At 38.1% G+C, this 19,470-nt stretch overlaps 2 protein-coding genes across 4 annotated transcripts in view; one reads left to right on the top strand and one right to left on the bottom strand.

Annotated features, from left to right (window-relative positions):
* Nucleotides 1-14,387, top strand: part of ITP (ion transport peptide) — a 33,166-nt gene extending 18,779 nt beyond the window's left edge. The window contains exons 2-4 of one of the 2 annotated variants that reach the window (XM_018507977.1): nt 8,396-8,772; nt 11,255-11,375; nt 13,384-13,459. In XM_018507977.1, the coding sequence (XP_018363479.1) occupies nt 8,396-8,772; nt 11,255-11,375 (498 nt within the window). In that variant the 3' untranslated portion in view covers nt 13,384-13,459. Of the gene's footprint in view, nt 1-8,395; nt 8,773-11,254; nt 11,376-13,383 lie in introns of both variants that reach the window. The other variant, XM_018507978.1, reaches the window with a different exon arrangement.
* LOC108761433 (peroxisomal leader peptide-processing protease) overlaps nt 1-18,930 on the bottom strand; it is an 86,822-nt gene extending 67,892 nt beyond the window's left edge. For both annotated transcript variants that reach the window (XM_018507974.1, XM_018507975.1), the window contains exon 1: nt 18,560-18,930. The gene's annotated coding sequence lies outside the window, so the exon portion shown is untranslated. The remainder of the gene's footprint in view (nt 1-18,559) is intronic.
* Between the last annotated feature and the right edge of the window lie 540 nt (nt 18,931-19,470).

Genomic DNA, 19,470 nt, shown 5'->3' on the forward strand with positions numbered 1-19,470 from the left:
CGTCCCTCCTCTCGCCTTCTCCTCGTTCGGCTCTCTCGACATCTTGATCTTCCCTTCTCGTTTTTCTCGCTCCCCTTCTCGTCCTCTCTCATCGCTCCCGCGTGCAAAAACCACAATCCGGCCACAGGCTAGTGCGCGCGTGCGTCTCGCCGCGTGCGGCACGCGTGTGTGCGTCCACGGTGAACGAGTGGCGTATCACGGCGACCTCTCTTTCGCCAATCTGCGTATAGACGTCGCAGTCCAAGTCCGTTATATTAGATAATCGAGAAAGTTCATGCGATTTCGATAGATTATTTCACTTAACCCTTACCATACCATCTACAATTTGGTGCCTCATCCATACCATCAAGGGTCACTTCAAATCTCTTCGTTTTTTCACCTCTTCAAAATAATAAAAAAAATCTCTAAAAATTCACCAACATACTTTCAACTTTCTAGAATAAATATCGATTCTTTATTTTGGAAAATAATAAAATATAGTATAATTTATAATTACCGAAAGACTCGAAGAAACTTGCACGAACAGGAATCGCTCGGTCACTAGTTACCCATATTAGTACGGTAAGGGTTAAATAATGTTACGTTAGAAATTAAAAGTATTTGGTAAATTATAGTTAAATTATGATAATTGCAACCATTTTCTTCTCTGTGTACTAATATCAAAGTATTAATTAACTATTACAAATACTAAATACTCTTTTTGTCAGTGTGATGATTGATTCCTAAGCGAGACGAATTGTATGCGAATTTTATTGTTTTATATTGTAATATAAAATTGATGGGTGATTGTTGTATTCACGGTCGTTAAATTTCCACAATAATTACTCCGCAGTATCTACTTTGTAACCAACGTATCCTTCGCAAATAATAGTTTGATTGTCTCTTATGATATGTCAATCAATGTTTCCTTAAAATGCAATCATTCTACGCTATCGTGATATACTAGACCTGCGGGCATCATTTCATCGAACGATTCTAATGTCCATTTTCAACAACGCAAATTAACTTTAATCTCGGATTAATTTATCTTTTAAACCGCGATTAAAGCTAATCTGTATTGGTCGAAATATACCCAAGTGCGATTAATGCCCGTTTCCGTAGATTAACTTTAATCTCGGTAACCTACTCTTCATCTTTTCCTAGCTCTTAAAACAAGAAAAGATAAAGAGTAAGTTGAACCGAGATTAAAGTCAGTCTACATCCTGGGGATAAAACGGACGGATTATTATACCGTAAAAATGCATCTTCGAATAAACTTTCAAGACTTGCCACTGACTCGAATTTCGATGCGTAAATTTCGCATCTGAATGAACAGGCTTTTCGAGAGATATCTCCGACGGTTATCTCCCGGCTCTGGAATGACTCCGTCGGCCGTACCCACCGATGCCGCGAGTCATTACTGTTCGACGATGTACGAGCGCGCGGGTCCACCGTGAGGCACGGTGTATGTAGACTCGGCTACATCAGGCTACATGGTGTCCATACTCCATCGTGCGTGCGTGTATACGCGTACCTATATTCATACGTATCACAAACGAGGAGGAGGAGGCGGTCGTGCGGGCGCATCACGATCTCACGGGGGCCTTATAGCGGGGCAGGGGGCCCCCTCGCCGAGATCCTGTCCGGCAACTCCTCACGAGATTGAGTCATCCGGCACGAGAAAAAGACCACCTGGCGAGGGGAGAGCCGATATATCTAACGATACCGCCAAGCGGCTCTCTTCGGGCTTTCCCTCTCTCCCTCTCGTTTCCCTTCCTCCGGGGTCCAATCGGACCCACCCCCCGGTCCCCGTTCGTTTCTCGCCGTTGCCCCACGACGAGAGCGTGCAGGACACGCGGATGCTGCTCTTCGTCTTCTTCTCCCCGAGGGAAGCCAGGAACGCGTTTCGGTAATTGCACGCGTTTCGCCGCTTCTTCTTATCCTCCTTACCGCGGTACTTTTTTGCGGAAGGCCCCACCGGCGTGTACAGTGACTTTTTCAAGTCGCCGCTCTTTCGGCGTACGCTGTTTATCCCGCTTTTATGTTCCTCCCGAGGTAATGACGGGCCCCGCATGATACACGCGCGTACGTCTACCTGAGGCCGATCGTCTTAATGTCATCGTGACGACGAGCGGGCTTCGCGGATGCGCAGGTCGTTGACACTATAAGTCAGAGCGATCGGAGGATTGAGATTAGATTGGGCGCGATGGTTCTGAACTTTTGGGACCGACGTGGTGCAAAAGCGACCCGTCCTGCACCCTCGGGAATCTTTCGTATTCCCTAACGCGAGATTTACCGGACAAAGAGTACGCCATTCTTGGGAATCTATACCGCAAATTAGGAGCTCCCAAAATAACACGAAATCTAAACTTAAGACGCAGGATGTGAGACGTCTTTTGGTGTCTCTCGCACAGATGTTTTTGAGGTCTTTTAAGCGACTTTTAGACGCTCAATGTTATTGCATGATTATTTTGTACAATATTATTTGATGTCCCCTTTAAATAATTTGTAACTAAAGCATGGAGACTGCGTCATCCGTGTGTAAAATTGGAACGAGAGAAATAGGACGCGAGATGGCCTTCATTTCTTTCTATTCAATCAATCGCAATATCTTGGAAAGAAAGGGAGATTAGCCGTCTTCACGCTCCCTCTTATTTTTATTGACCACATTTGATATACTATTTTGATATGGATGGCTCTATGTTCATTACAACAGTCTAGAGACTCAATATAGCCTTCAAATGATCAATGATATTGGACAACATCAATTATTGTCTAGACGTCGCTTTAGACATCTTCAAAATATCTTGTGTCTTCAATTTTGGACACTGGATTGAGTCTTTCATATTACAATTTAATGTGCGCTGTTAATTGGACGCTGCAGTGTAATAAAAAAACAATGGAGAATTATTTTCAAAAATATATACGTTGCAAATTAGATTTTTTATGTATTCAGGATGCATTCCGTTTCACGCATGATGTGCATAATGCATCATTTATTCTTGTTTAACATTCGGTGATTGACAAGGATAAATGATGCATCATGCGCGAAACGGAACGCAGCCCCAGACAGAATAATCTCGATTTAGTTGATAGGCAGATCTCTTATCAACTCTCAAGTTCCCGCCCTGTGTTTCGAGGATAGCACGATCGTTGCTGCTGGACACCCTGTATACCATGCGCAAACGAGCCGCTGCGGGGCAAAGTGTATGGCTTTTTGCAAAAGGAGCCTCGCAGATTGCACACCTGTACATGGTTGAACCGAGGAAAGACCTCACCTATCGAGCAAGTCTCTCCGTTGACTTTTTCTTCCCTTCACGTACCCCTCGGCACGCTTTCGTGCTTCTTCTTTCTTTTCCTCTTTCCGCTTCGTCGTGCCATCCTCTACGTATTTTATCTCCCTTTATATGCAGCGTATAAGGTGCATACATTGTTACGGTTGCGTCATAACTAAATCTGTAATGACATCCATGAAAGGGATGGATTTGCCTAGAATATTGATTTTTGCAATATTAAGAATACAATTCCATTTTCCTTAGATTTAATTAGATTATTTCTTATTCTATATAAAACTAGCGATTTTATATGTATTTTAAATTTTCAAAATTTATTTTTATTGTCAATTTAAACATATTTAGATACTAAAAAGGTATAAGACAATATTTTATTTTGTCATCAAATAACTAGCCCTATCAAAAAATCAATATAATTGAATATATACATATAATTGGATATCCGAGAATGTTAATTTTATTAAGTAAAAGTTATGGTTTATTTTTATATTATTAACTCTATATATTACAAAGATATAAGACAATTGACTATAGAATAATTCTAACCTAATCATGAAATCTATCTTAGACAAAATAGAAAATTTTGAAAAGGATTATTGATAAGGCTATTGATGATATTGATTAATGATACCAGAATTTAACTTCCACTGCTACTTTAGGTTGTAAATAAGAGGAATGTGATTTTCATTTCATCATTTTGACATTTTGATTTCGTTCTGTGTCTTATGCGATATTGCGGTACAACTCAGAACATTAGTTCTCATTTGGATTATCTCTATACGGAAAGCGGAATATGTATAACTTGCATTGACCTGATCTCTGTGTTACGCCCACAGGCCGTTCAGTCTAAATATAGCGACGATTTTTCGCGAGAGACATAATCGAAACATTATATTGCTATATCGACGCGACGCATTGATATCGCGAGCTTTTTGTGAAACATATTTTTACGCCTTACGCAATCACATTGACTGCGATCGTTCCGATTTTTCGAGAAGATTGAAAAAAAAATGCCCTTCATAAATCAATTAATTCAAGAACTTAATTATTCACAGAAACTGTAAATACATCGGGTTAAGTAATTGGAACAGTGTTTTACTGAAATCTTGTAAAAAAATATCTAGCGCAGAAAAAAAGAGTCTGTTTGCATTAATTAGAATTCTAGTTAAAAATGGATAAATCAAAATTTTCTGTCTAAATCTATTATAATTTTAATCTTGAGATAATAAAAATTCTGTTTGATATAATCAAAATCTTCTAGTTTGTCTATTTTCAGAAACTTTTCCCAATGCGAGAATTCCCGGATTTTCCTCGAGTTCCTCTGGGAAAATTCTGGCGAAACTCCTGAAAAACGTCGCTGTTTTTTAACAAGCACGTCAGTTAAGGGATTCCGTCTTATTTTATTAGAACATTAACCAATTCTGCCTTGTAAATTACGGTGAACACGTTGCAGCGCGTTATCGTGCGGCGATACCTTCGTAAGTCGCTCCACATCGGCTGGTTAAAAAGCGCCATTATTTACACGTTGGGATTTTTACGGAATGTAAACGGAATGTCTGGTTCTTACGCCGTCTGTCGGTGCTAAATATTGTATAATGTAATCTGCCTGTAAGTAAGTCGAATGTGTCGCTTCGTGAGATCGGCCCAACCGGACTCCAGTGCGCACGCTGTACCGTTTTTTTTTAAAGCCGGCTCACTTACCATCTCGCGGTCCAGTGATGTCAGAGGCGAGAGCGACGGTTCCGCGGCGCATATATCGATGCACTTTATGCCCCTGTGTGGTCCGGTTGTCAATGCAACCGGGAAATTTAAGATAAGAGAGGCCCCACGGACTTAAATCCGGACGGAGGACGCCTGCCATTATCGAAATCGGGGCCAAGCGGAAAGTCAAGTCCCCCATACCTTCAAATGTACCGGTGCAACTGGGCCTAATTTATGACGTCTTTATGCGCACCGTCAGTCCCTCCAGATTTTTCTCACACGCGTTATCCCGATCGGGTCCCCCAAGACGAAATGAGAGAGCTGCGATAAGGATAACCGAGGAGATTTATTTAGAGGATTGCGCGACGAATGTTTATTAATTCCTTCTTTCTGTATTAATTAAAGAAGAAAAATCCGCGATTTTAGAAAGTACACGTTTACAAATTAAATATCTCGTTTAAATATCTTGAGTAAATTTATTGCCCAGGACATTTTTAATTGCGTCGTTCAATTGACAATTTACGTATCTGTTATATAACTCAACGTTTAATAGATACGTAGATTATTTTCGATTTATAGTGAATACTCGTTTCGTAACGAGACTCCAATTCTATATAAATACGAAGAACATCGTATCCAATTTGTTAAGATTCAAAGCAATGTGTAAAAATAAGATTAAGAATGAGCAAAATTCAAGATAAATGTTGTAAGGTGTCAAGTAATTTATTAACACTTTACTAACAAAGATAATAAAAATACTGTCACTACATTCAGTACTGTTAATATTTTCATTAGTAAAATTTTCTTTATTAGTAAGGTAAAAGAGAATATAGAACACGATACATTTCTCTCAGTATCAAAAGTTAGATACAATGTTTTTTGTATTTATATATAGAATTGGAATTTCGTTATGAACATATTAATAAATTGCTTGACATCCCTAACGATCTTGTATTTTGCTCGTTGTTAGCCTTATTTCTGTATATTGATTTGCAAATTACGAACTGTATAAACACTTATTTACTGTGAAGATTTATCTTGAAATACGTAACCTGTGATATTTATTTCCTTTCATACGCCCCTAAGAAATTCGAGATCATATTAATATTTCAAGACACGAGATTCTTATACGGAATGCAATTAAATTAATTAAACAGAGATACTGCTTACATACACTCGTGGCATGTATTATATTATATTTACTTTCACCTTATCCAGGACGCCTGGAAATTCTAGTTAAGCCATTGCGATTACGTGATAGTTGCAAAGATTAACGATGGATTCAAGCCGAAATCAATTAAGTAGCAAACGAGGAGGCTCTAAAGATGAAAAGATTCTGACTCTTTGACACAATGCCGCTCTGATGGTAGGTTCACACCGGATACGTTCCGAGAAAGTCAATCCTCGAAGAGAAATGAGACAGATCTCGGAACATGTCCATTCTTTCCTGCAGAGACAAGCGGTTACCTTAGGAAATCTATACGATAGCAGAGAAAGAGAGAGAGGGGGAGGGGGGGGAAAGAGGCAGAAAATGGAAGAGAGTGAGAGGAGAGTCTTAACGATCTCAGGATGCGGGCGACTTTGGGGGCAAATTATCGGCCTACGGCCAATTACCAGGTGGAGGCGCCGATATATAGAAGAGAGCGGTTGCCGGAGAAGTTCCGAGAATCGTCCTGGCGGCTAAAAATAAGATCCCACCCGGGAGCGGTGATTATGTTCCGAAAAAAGAAGAAACCGGGCGAAACGCTCGCTCTCGTGTGTGCAGGTGGCGAGTGGGATGAGGAAGAAGAGAGGTGGGACGAACCACGGATGGTATAGACGATACGAACGTAAGAGGGAAAAAGAGGGACACAGGGAGAGGGGAGCGAAAAGAAAGAGAGTGAGAAAGGAGGGCCTCCTCCTCGTGGTGATCGTGCGCTGGGGTCTCAGTTAATGAAGTTGTCGGTTGAGGACGTTTACAGGTAGAGCCTACCTGCGTGTGGTCCATTCACAGCGACTGCTGCAGGACTGGTTAAGAGTTGCTTTACATCTCAACCTGTGTGTGTGCAAGCCGGGCCGGCCAGCCGGCCGGCCGGTCAATCGAAGGAGAAGGAGGAGGAGAGCGAGAAGATGATGAGGTATATTGGTATACCCGAACATGCGAATGTCCGTCGTTTCATATACGAGTGCTCTCGATGAACAGTCATGCCACAACGACGTCGAATCGCGAGGTCAAACTCCCGGTTTCTCTCGGAGATCATGTTTTTAAACATCTCATTCCGAAAGATACCTTCGAACTGCACGATTGCTTTAATCCGACATAAAGCAGTATGATTGAAAGATAGGAAAGGAATGGAAAGATGATTCTTTGGAAAAAATTTTTTCAAGAAGTTTGGCTCCACACGTGGTGAACTTCACCATTTGTTACCTACGATCCCATGGACGCCAGGGGGTTTGATTTTAGAATCATTCGTTCTTAAAGGAAGGCGAAAGCTGAAAGAGCCAGCTTTAAGATATCTATTTTTAGTTTCAATTCATCTAATTTGGTTACGAAAATATCTATTATTAGAAAAAGCTGAAAATAATGACGAGACTACAAACACATTCCTGGTATATGCCGAAAATAGAATGAAAAATTCCGACCGAGCAAAGAATATTTAGGATACATTCCTAATAACATATGTGAATATTTTTCATGTTTTCGTTGCTATGTTATCGTCGTCTCAATTTAATTTCGTCGCTAATCACATTTTTCAATTTAGTCTGTTGTCAGCAAAAATATGAATTAATTTTTAATTACTCGCGTTAAAATTAATTTTAATTTTAATTAATTTTATATATATATCTATAACAGTTTATAATAATTTCAACTATCTAGAAAGTAATGCGTGTATTAATTTAAATGATAAAATCTATACCTATACACAAATTTAAATGTTAAGAATACATTAAGTATGTCTGATTCTATATAATGAATATAAATCTTTAAATAAAGAGATGAGTCATATAAGCGTAAAAAAATTTTATGTCGCTTTAAATGGAACGCATATTTTTTCCCATTATCTATCAATCATGTAAATAATCTGAACACAGGTGTGCAGAAACAAATAGTACGGTATCTATAAATACGGAATTCTTAACAGCTGGCGCTAATAAGCAAGTTGTAATTAACATGGAAACTACTTTCTGTATCTTACAGACAGTAACACATAAAATTTGTAAACATACAAAAGGCATAAAATACTTTAAACAGAGATAACAAAGACAATATTTTTATCGATTTGACGAAATCCAAAAACTCGTTTGCATTTTGCTTTTATGGAAGATACAATCACTGTTAAATCTATAATCAAAGAATCTTCGAGAATGTAGCATGTGACTTATATTTAAGTCGAAATTAGAAAAAAAGACTGCAGTTTAATGACTATGGCTCTCTTTTTCAGATGATGCATCGGCAGCAGAACACCCAGTCATCATCCAACGACGAATTCGCGATGTATCCATCGGCCGCGTATCATTCCTCGTGTTCGACGCTACTCACGTCGACGTCGTCGTCGTCGTCGAGGTCGTCGTCCGCGAGGTCGTCCTGTCCGTTACTGATGTCCGTCCTCACGTGGTCGCTGACGTTACTGTTGATCTCGTCCTGCATCGGCCTGGGCGCGGACGCCGCCAGCCTTAGCGGCCATCCTCTGGGCAAAAGGTCGTTCTTCGACATCCAGTGCAAGGGCGTGTACGACAAGAGCATCTTCGCCCGTCTGGACCGCATCTGCGAAGACTGCTACAACCTCTTCCGGGAACCGCAATTGCATATGCTTTGCAAGTACGTTTAATTATCCACAATGACTAGATACTTTCGCGACCGACAGTCGAAGACCGCGTGTTGCTGCTGTTGCTCCGTGGCGATTTAGAGCGTAAAGCCGATGGAAGATGAGATATTCGCAATCGTCTGCGATGACGCGATTGGTAGAAACGTGGTAATCTTGATATAAAAAGAAATTTTAAGTTATGATCTATCATAGGATTTCTGCAAAACTGGAAACCAGGGAATTGTTGGAAAATTTGCAAAATTAAAATTCTTGACTTTTGGAATAATTTAAACGGATAATTAGTTGGATACCAACTTCAATTTGTGAGAAATAAACCGTTAAGATATTCTAATTTTGTATTTCGATTTTATTCCAAAAATATTTAATATTCACATGGATGCACTCCAAAAAGTTTTATATATATATGTATCTTTGTTTCTATTATTTTTTATTTTTTATCGTTTAATATTATATTATTTAAGATATACAATTAAGTATAAAACATAAAAATATATTAAAAATATATTCCAATACTTAATTAGCAGTTTATTCCTCGAGATCTAATTAATAATCTTCATGTTACGCTATTTGCAATAGATAAGACCGATTTAAGGGCTGCAAATGCGTGCTCGTTTTTTCATCATGAACAAAAACTCCACAATCTCGGAGAAGTCAAATTAGTAAATGCATATTTTATATTTGATCGAGGGGTTCTGTGCGGAAACAGACGCGATCGAGAAAAATTGAGTGTAATTTTTCTAGAGTGAGTTCTTGTGCACAATATAAGAGATTCATCTCGCGGGCTGAGAATATTATCGGATTTCTGAAAATATTATCGCGGATAGCAGAGGAGAACTAGCCAGAGAAAATTCTACCGAGTTCTGACAGTGAAACAATTTCGCGAACGACTTCCGCCGTGTGATTTCTACCTTGAAAAATGTCGGTGGGGAACGACGGCCAAGGTGGACGTACGGATACGTACCTTTGTACATATATATATGTATATATACACACACACCACACACATTATATATATACACCTACGATGCACACGCATACGTAAGCGTACGTACACAGAGGCGCGCGTTCACCATACGTCGGCACGCGTATCGAAATGGAATGAGATTTCTCTTCTATTTATAGCTCGTGCGAGCGAATACCAACGCACATCCGCTGCTACCTGCCGTTTGTGCCGCGCCGCGTTAAGCCGCTTAACGGCCGTCTCAAAAGAGCTATTGTGTGACGAGCGAGCGGGATCAACGTGAAAAAGAGACGGATTGACGGGCTAGCTCGAACGTACGTAACGGCATGTAGCTAAATTTAGGAAAAATTTCAACCTTATCAAGATGCGAAATGACGAGAAAAAGCAGATGCATTGAGGTGAACCGCAATTTAAAGAATATTGGCGGAATAATCAAATCTTTTCGCTAAGCAAAAATATTATTTCCGTATGTATTTTTAAGTCGAGTTGAAACAATTTTTTTTCTGGAAGCTTAATTTTTTAAATTGTATTGCAATTTATTTTAATTTATTCGAGTTCGCGATTTAGAGCCGGGAATTAGATTGAAATGAATTGAAATAAATTAATATCTGTGGGTATAAATTCATTTCTGTTTATGAAATGAATAGAAAATGAAACGACTTGAAAATAAATTTCCTGTAAATATTCTCTTTTGATTTTACAATAACATTTATAATTCTTTCTTTATAAATATAACATATTTATTTCGATCGAAATAAGAGAGAATATTCCTATTCAATATTGTACTATGGATATAAATTCAGGATTTACATATTTCAGTCAACTTTTTTTATTTAAACGAAAGTATGTATTTTCATAATTTTGAACTGTGATGTATTCACAGCTCAAAGAAATTCACAGCTTACAAATTATGTTAAAATTTTTTTTAATTGAAATGATTACAAACGAGACTTCTTATTCATAATTTTGAATTTGGATGTATTTATGACTAACTTATTTAAAACCTAGATATTTTTGGACTCAAATGGATAGAAATATAAAATGTGCTATTCATGTTGAATTTGGATGATTCTCTCTCTCTCTCTCTCTCTTTCATGTTAGTATTTATATTATGTTTTTTTGATTGAAATGAAGTAAAGTGCGAAATAAGCTAATTATTCATCATGTTAAATATGAAAGTATTCATGTCTGTATTATTATATTTTTTTATTGAAATGAATTAAAAAATATTTAATTACCTTTTTATTGAAATGAAAGAACTATTCATCACGTTGAATTCAGATATATTCATGGATTCGAATGGATTTGAAAAATCAAAAGCGCGAATTCGGGAATGTCGAAATGAATTCGTTTTTATTCGTTTCAATTTATTCTCGTTTACTGGGATGAGAGCGATATGTTTTACGATCATTCGTGAGACATTTTTCAGGATTTTCGAGCTACGAGCTGCTGCCTACGAATGCAACTTGTGTTAATGGTGACGTAATTCATTATGTTTTTTTAACTCTCTGCAGGAAGGAATGTTTCACCACGGACTACTTCAAAGGATGCTTAGACGTCCTGCTGCTAACGGACGAGGTCGGAAAGATCCAAATGTGGATCAAGCAACTCCACGGAGCTGATCCCGGGGTTTAGGTAGCCTTTTCTTTTTAGTTTATGATTTCTCCCTTTATATGCCCCTTTTTATGTTCTTTCCGCTTTTCGCAAATATAAAGAACTAACTGTGTCCGCTTGCACTTCCACTATCCTTCCTCGTCTGCTCTCGTCTCGATATACATCCACTCGTCGGGAACATTAAAACTCCGATTTGTTCACGCAATCGTTGCATATAATTGTACGTAAACATCTTGTAATATTTGTAATGCTTATAAGTTTGCCGTAAGTAATGACGAATATATAAAAAAATCGTGAATACATTAAGTGATCGAGTTATGCTTCATCAATCGCAGTGGTGTTTGGATCGAAAATAACGTGAAAATGTTTCAGAAACTGATAATAAACGATAATATTTAGTAACGAGTAAAATGAATTATTCACCGAGTTAAATAGCAAACGCATTATCGAATGTTGCTGCATTCCATTTCATGACACAAGTCGACCCAAAAGAATCGTCTTTTACTCGTGGAATGTCAAGAAAGAATAATACTTTTGTATATCAACTTGTAATACTAAAGTAAAAGCCTGTATTAATAATTCGTAAGTTTGTATAGGAGAGAGTTAAGTTGTGAACAGAAATAGATATCGAGATTGATCGAGTTTTTACTTATCCCTTTTTTTTAAATATATTTGTTATATTTCCGTTACCATTACTTTCAATTATATTTTCGTTGCATTTTGATACCATCCCCTGGACGAATATCCACGCGTATTATAGTATCTTCGCACCGAGATAATGAGTATGAGATATTAGGTAATTCTACGCAAGAGAGAAAGAAAAGAAAAAGAAAAAACCTTATACTAGCGAGCAATGTTGCAATAGATAAAGATGAAGTGTTGGAATTTATCGTAATAGAAATTATAAAGAATCTTAGCATCTTTTTCGAAAATGTTGGCGAGTAATAAAATAAATTTTGAACAATACGAATTAATATGAACAATTAATAGAAATATGAATAATTAATATATCTATTCTGTTAATTATGTTTAAAATTTAACTTGACAAAATGCAGCATCGCTGGCGATGTAATATACAGCATCATCTCGTACATTCTGACTTCACATTATCTACATTCAGAAAAAATACATAGCGATAGCAACTATATAAAAGTAATAACTATACAAATTTTACACAAAATTAACGTACATATAGTTGAAAAATTATTTTATAATTAATTGTAACTTATAAAGTAATTCATTCAACCATATATACATTAATTCTACATATAAAATGTGTGTAGTTGTCACCTTCATAGTTGCCACTACAATGTTTTTGTCTGATTGTGAGTGCACTTCGACGTACCTTTTGACTTTTTGGAGACAACGATTTTTCTACCGTTTTTGCGAACGAATGTTTTACATTTTGATTTTTTGCGCCTCTTTGATGTTTTTTCAGGATAATGATTAAGCAGATTGACTAGAAATACTTTTTTCTAGGTGGCGATATCTGCGATTTTGCTGTTTGACATTTTTGAATATTTTTGTGATTTTTTACAATGCAAAACAATTCGCACTCTACTCGTGACACATTAATTCTCGATGTAGAGTGCGAAACACAGTCAATGCCTTCCCACACGTGTCCCAATACCTCCCTACGCACTAACAATTACCAACTATCACAGATTTGTTCGCTAAATATGCCTATCAATAAAAAAAGTCGATGCACATAAAATTCTCAAGCTTTCTGTTCAAAGTGCTGCTTGCGAATATCAGAATTGTAACATTCCTATCATTTTTCAAAATTTATAAATAAAAACGTGTGGAATATGTACGTTATTATTGAATCTATGTAAAAATTGTAACTTTCTAAATTTCAAAACTAATGTAAAATTTTGCTATAACGAAAGTTTTTCAATCTATTTACCAATCTATTGGAACAATTGCGAACAGATCGAGTGAACGCATCACGTCCGAGTTTTAGTGATTAATCGGTATTCACCAATGAACTAATCGATTTTTCTGTTCTCGATCTTTGTTCGAACCACAGGCAAGACTGCTTCAGCACACAATACTTCACGAGCTGCATCCAAGCGCTGCTGCTTGAGGACGAGAAGGAAAGGTTGCAGGAGATGGTCGAGTACCTAGGTCGCAAGAAGTAAACGGGACATGGTCGGAGCAACGACGCGCCGCACCACGAAGGAGACACATCACTCGGCGCATACATCCTCACACATACACATACGCATGCATACAAGTACACGCATACACATACAAACATACACGTGCAAAGACCAAGAAGGAGATCGATGTAGAACGCGGTCTGGAAAAAGGACTACAAGAAGAACGAAGAGGTGGACTTCGGCGCGACGATCGTCGTTGTTCCGCGAATTTCGAGGAGTCTCGAGTCTTACGAGATTTAATTCGATACCGTTCTTCACCTGAAGAGGGATGAGTCAGACGTCGCGTTGGAGAACAAGCCGAGCGAACCGCGCGTATCGATCTCCGGATTCCGAAGAAATCGTTAAGATCCTTGTCAGAGTCCGGATAGTTTCATCTGGAGATGATAAACGACCTGGAGAACGGTACGGTAGTACTTACGACGTCTACGAAGTTCAGGAAGACTCGCGGTGGAAAATTCACGGCCACACCCGGAATGCGATCAATGCGATTCATCTGCCAGCTCGAGACGTGATTTCGGTGTCCACGTAATAAAAGCGCGGGATATCGCGAACGTCGTTCTGTTCTAACATCGGCGAGTACTCGCGGTGCGACGAGAGTACGATTGAGAGAATTCGCAGGGAAACCGGGAAGAGAGACGGCGATCCTCTTCGCGGTGAGTCGCGTTGTTGCTTGACACGACGAAGAACGAAGTTACACAATAATATACTAAATGATGAGCCCCACGGGGAGCGAAATGATACGATTGAGCCATACAAGTAAACACTCACACACTCACACAGCGAATCTATACGAATTCTAGTCGATAAAATATCTGCGCTCTCGCGCACCACGCCACTCGTTTTTTTTTTATTCGATTAATCATTAATTAATTATTAATCGCCATCATTCATCACTATGTAGTAATAACGGTAATCTATATTATTATTATTATATTATTATACGATTATTTTTACGTCAGGATTATATTTTTATTATTATCGCCATTCTTCATCCGTTTGTTGTTTAGTTACTGAGCCTTTAGTCGTTTATAAAAAAACGCGCGACGGACGAAGAAAGTGTCGGTAATTAGAATACATCGCGTAACACAGATATAATACATATTTTAACATTTTTAGGCGTACGGGAAAAACAATAAAAAACAAATGCGGGAATTTGGCGAATATTTGAAACAAACGATTTTTTATTCAGCTAAGTATTTTAAAACAGACAATTAAGAAGAATAGATCGAAGGTCCATCGGTCGCTCAAATCGCGACCGTATTATTATTATTATGTCATAGTAGAATTATTGTTGTTATTATTGCAATTTATATGACGACGTTTTCGCCGAGGTAAACGCACCGGGCGTCACGGTGGAAGAGATGCTGACAATGTCCAACGGTATTCAATTATGCGCGAGTCGAATGTATACGTGACAATGGCTGCGTTCAGGAGAGGAACACCTTTTTTCTAAAAAATTAGCACTAAAAATATTAATTGGTGTTAATATAGAAAATATTACTGGTATTAAAATATATTAATATCAACATGGTGTGAATGTTTAACCGATGGTGTTTATACCAACACCATCACGATGTGGATTTAAAACTCATGGTATTAAATTATGTTGGTGTTAATATTAATGTCAACAGTAACAATTATATGAATGCTCCACATTGATATTTTTTAGAGTAAAGCAGCTTCGAAACTGTTATAAAATTCTTCAATATGGTAGATCTTGCTCTTAGCTTCTCTTACTGGATCTAAATGTATAAGTCAATCGTATTAAAGAATTTTACAACAGTTGCAAAGCTGCTTTCTCTGCTGAACGCAGCCATTCTCAAAAGCTTCGTCAAAGAGGCAGATAGATGAAGAGGAATCCTGTACTTTATTTGCGAGCGACGTCGCGAGCAACGGAGAGCGTCTTCTTCCGCGCCCGTCCGGCAGACGGAGTCGCGCACGAAACGCGTAGTATTTATTTATTTTTTCACGTTCTTAAGTTATATATAAGCGACACGTAGCGAAGCAAGAGTATTAGCGCGCGTACCTAGCCGAGGAAGCGGTGTCTCCGGGCATAACGAGGTAGGACGCGCGTCCTCAAAGCCAACGTTCAATTGGCTGATTGTCTAAGTGTACAATGTACAAAACAATCCTGGGAGAAAGTCAGTCTGTGCTGGGACAACTAATCATCGAAGAAGCCAAGACAAACAGAAAAGAATGGCACACAATGAGTCGATCTCGCGAGATGCCAATGAATAGGAAAAATTTTCAAGTAACTCAGCTGGTAGAAATGTTAAATTAATTTCAGTTTTTGTCGATCAGTTTTGTCGACGAAGTTTCGATTTTAATCCAACTTGCATGCGAACAAACGTCAAATTGGCAAGAATAAATGGAGTTTACAATGTTCTAATTTTCTATTTCTAGAAAATGGAAAAGATTGCGAAAAAACGAAAATTAATATCAATTTTATTCAACTTCATTAGTGAAATCGGCTTTCAAGGTTTAAAAGTCTGAAATTTCGAATCTCCTGATTTTCTCCCGATTACGAAGATTCCAGAGGACGCGCTCCAAGAAAATCCCGTCGTGCCTTGCGACATCTTGTTTCCATTCTGAGAGAATTACGAACCATTCCAAAATCAGTATTGAAATCATTCCGTCACTGCGATCGTCAGGTACGGTCTTCGAGAACTCGGACACTTCGAGGCGAGGCTCAAATTTGTATAATTGCTCCGTCATACATTCCACTTATTTTACATTTGCATCTATTTTGCATTCATTTCTTGCACATCGCGAAGAAAAAGGCTGCGTCAACAAATTCGTAATTTTTTTATGTTAACAGTTTTTATGTTAAAAGAGAGGAAGATCGAGAGGCGCATATTTACATTACAATTAATATGTGTCTAGATAGTCTTGCATCTATTTTGTATTATTTTTTTGCTGTCCGATTTTGTTGTGGCTTTTATATCATTTGTTTAAGATATAATATTTGCAAGTTTGATTCATTCACTCCGAAGTGTTGCCCCTGAAGCCGGCCTGAATCCCGAGCACGCGCGTTTTTTGGCGCATCAGAAAATCAGCGTTTTTATTTATGCAACGTAAAAGCATCGTCCGAACAACGCGCAGCGCAATTATGTGCAGCAGCATCGACAGGTGGAGTCCTTTAACGTCACAGTTTTCAGGAAAAATTGAGCGCCCTTCGCGCAGAAAAGTACTTGCCTTACTTTCATATATTTCTCGCAGAAATATTTTTCTCACAATTTCATTCCAGAATATCTCGCGTCTCGACAGATGTATTTGTATAGATGAATATTGTGTTCAGAGTCGCTGTAAAATAAAAAATCTCCGGGAGGATGGAATATCCCTTACAGAAATCTAATTTAATGTTGAAAGAAAATGATTAATTACCTTCCATACAGCACAAATCTTCAAGGAACGTTCTAAAGACATCCAGAAGATGTTCCTATGCCTTAAAGATATTTCCAGGATGCCTCTTTGACTGTCGATACTTATTTTGAGTATTAAACACTAAAAAATATGAGTGTGAATTTAACTCCATGCGGTGTCCATACAATTCTCATCCTGTTAATGCTGATATAAACATCAATGTGTATTTAACAATGAGTTTTAAATCCACATTATAATACTGTTGATACAAACACCAATGTGGGGTAGATTTAACCCTACAGGTTTTTAATGCATACTATGATGGTGTTGATATAAAAACACCAGGGGTTAATATTAATATGGTGAGAATTATATGGACATCATCTGATGTTAAGTCCACATCCATATTTTCCATAATGAAAACACGAAACTACAGCGCTTCAAATTAATTCAATTAATTCCAATTAAATAATCACTACCTTCCAGTAAATTTCTGTAAGGGACACGCATATGCGAACAATTCTCGCGGAACGGAAAAGTCGACCGACGAAAAATAGGTTCGCGAGCTCGTTTGCGAGCGTTAATCCGTCACTTCCCGTTTCGCACCTGTCGACGCGAGTTGCAAGCTGCGATTTGATCTTTCGTCGATGCGCGCGGGAGAACACCTGTACATGCGTGCGTGCACGACTGCGGATACGTTTTTCCGTTCTTCTCATTCTTTCTTTTTTTACTTTACTTTTTTTTTTAGTTCTTTTCCCTTCCGACATGAATGAACTCGACATATGAGCAGACGACGTGTGTACACTTTTACGAGACACCGTCGACTTTCGCTGGATAGTTTTTGTTCACATTTGCAAAACGACGGTAACGACACACGCGTGGGATATTTTTATCTGCGCGGCACACGAATACGCGTACGTACAAATACACGCAGGAATACAGGGAACGGGTGTAATACACGCGTCCGGAGATACGAAGAGGAAAAATACTCGTATATATACATACATATATATATATATATACGTATACTCAGATATACACGTTATACGCGGCTAAATTTGAGAACGAAGATGAGAAAGGGCTGAGGAATCGTATCCTATCCAATTAAAGTAAAATTATATTATATATACATATGATATGTAATGTGTATACACCGCATTTCATATATGCATTTCGTGGATGCGTATGACGCGCGATATTGTATGTATATGGACAGATGTGTACAATGAGTACGATTAACGACACGGATATCCAAGTCTATTCTTGTTTTGCGTGAATAAACGGGTGAATCAAAAGCCAATATAACGATTTGTTAATTTTACCACGAAGTCTCACATTTTCCTCCCTCTTTCTCTTCCCTCTTTTGTAATCGCCCGCTCTTGTAATTGTTATTCTCATATTACATGTATTTAATTTTTATATGTTTATTATATATATATTTTTCGTTTGCTGTACATTTAAATGTATTCCATTTAATAATTAAATATTTCGTTTAATTTAGACGTGCAGTTTTTTAATTCATTAAAAAAATTATATATGTACATGATATACATATATTAATATATAATTATTAAATATCAAAAATATAAAATTAACATTAATTTTTATAATTAAAATTTTTTCTACTACATCTTATGTTACCGTCAAAATGTTTGAATTCTAATACGTTGTAAAACATACCAAGTTCGATTTACCGCTATCTCGCCAACGTCGTGAATCAGCAATTTCGATGGACTGCGGAAGCCGCTTCGTTGCCTTCGTCGACTTTGTTTCGTCCTCTATTATTCTCCAGGAAGATTCAGAATTCCATTGCGTTCTCGAACAAGTTTGCCATCGGAGATTCCCGCGATTACCTGTACGAACTTGCCGCCGTCGCGTCCACGAGCGCTAACCTCTTCGTACGCGATCACGAACTCGGCTCGCTCTCTCGGGCGAGTGCGTGAAGCGGAACGAACGCGCGAATGATAAGATACGATAACGGCCACAATGACGTTACTTCGCGCACACGTATAGCAAGTAAACTTAGGGCACTTGGTTCGCCCTTAGCGCGAAACAAAAGCATCCGTCAACCGCGGCTCGTCGCAAGTACGAAAAAACTAATCGCCAACGTAATTCGCTTGAAATCGTATCACGTGACGCGGAGCGATGCGTCACGTGACGTCGAGGGAAGTTCGAATTCCGTCCCGCGTTCGCGGGACCTCTCGAGCAGAACAAAAAATCATGGTGACATCAAAATGGCACTAAAATTCAAAATGATTATTAAAAGTCGATGATTTGGAAATGGTGTAAATTCAGCAGGGATAAGGGATTCTTTTATCATTCGAATACACGACCTGTATTTCCGTTTATAAATGTTATTATAAACAAGCGTCCGGTATTCGAAAAGTCCATAAACGTCGTCTTTTCAAATCACATGTTCGAAGTGTAGTTTCAAGCGTGGAAAACATAAATATTAAAATATATTAATATAAAATGTAACATGAGAGAAAATCTGCAGAATGACAAACATGATAATACGACAATATGATATACGATATAATGCAATATATAAAATATATTATGTTCAAACTTCAATGTATCATAAAAATATA

Source organism: Trachymyrmex cornetzi, unplaced genomic scaffold (genome assembly GCF_001594075.2).
Source record: "Trachymyrmex cornetzi isolate Tcor2-1 unplaced genomic scaffold, Tcor1.1 scaffold248, whole genome shotgun sequence".
NCBI classification, from domain to species: domain Eukaryota; kingdom Metazoa; phylum Arthropoda; class Insecta; order Hymenoptera; family Formicidae; genus Trachymyrmex; species Trachymyrmex cornetzi.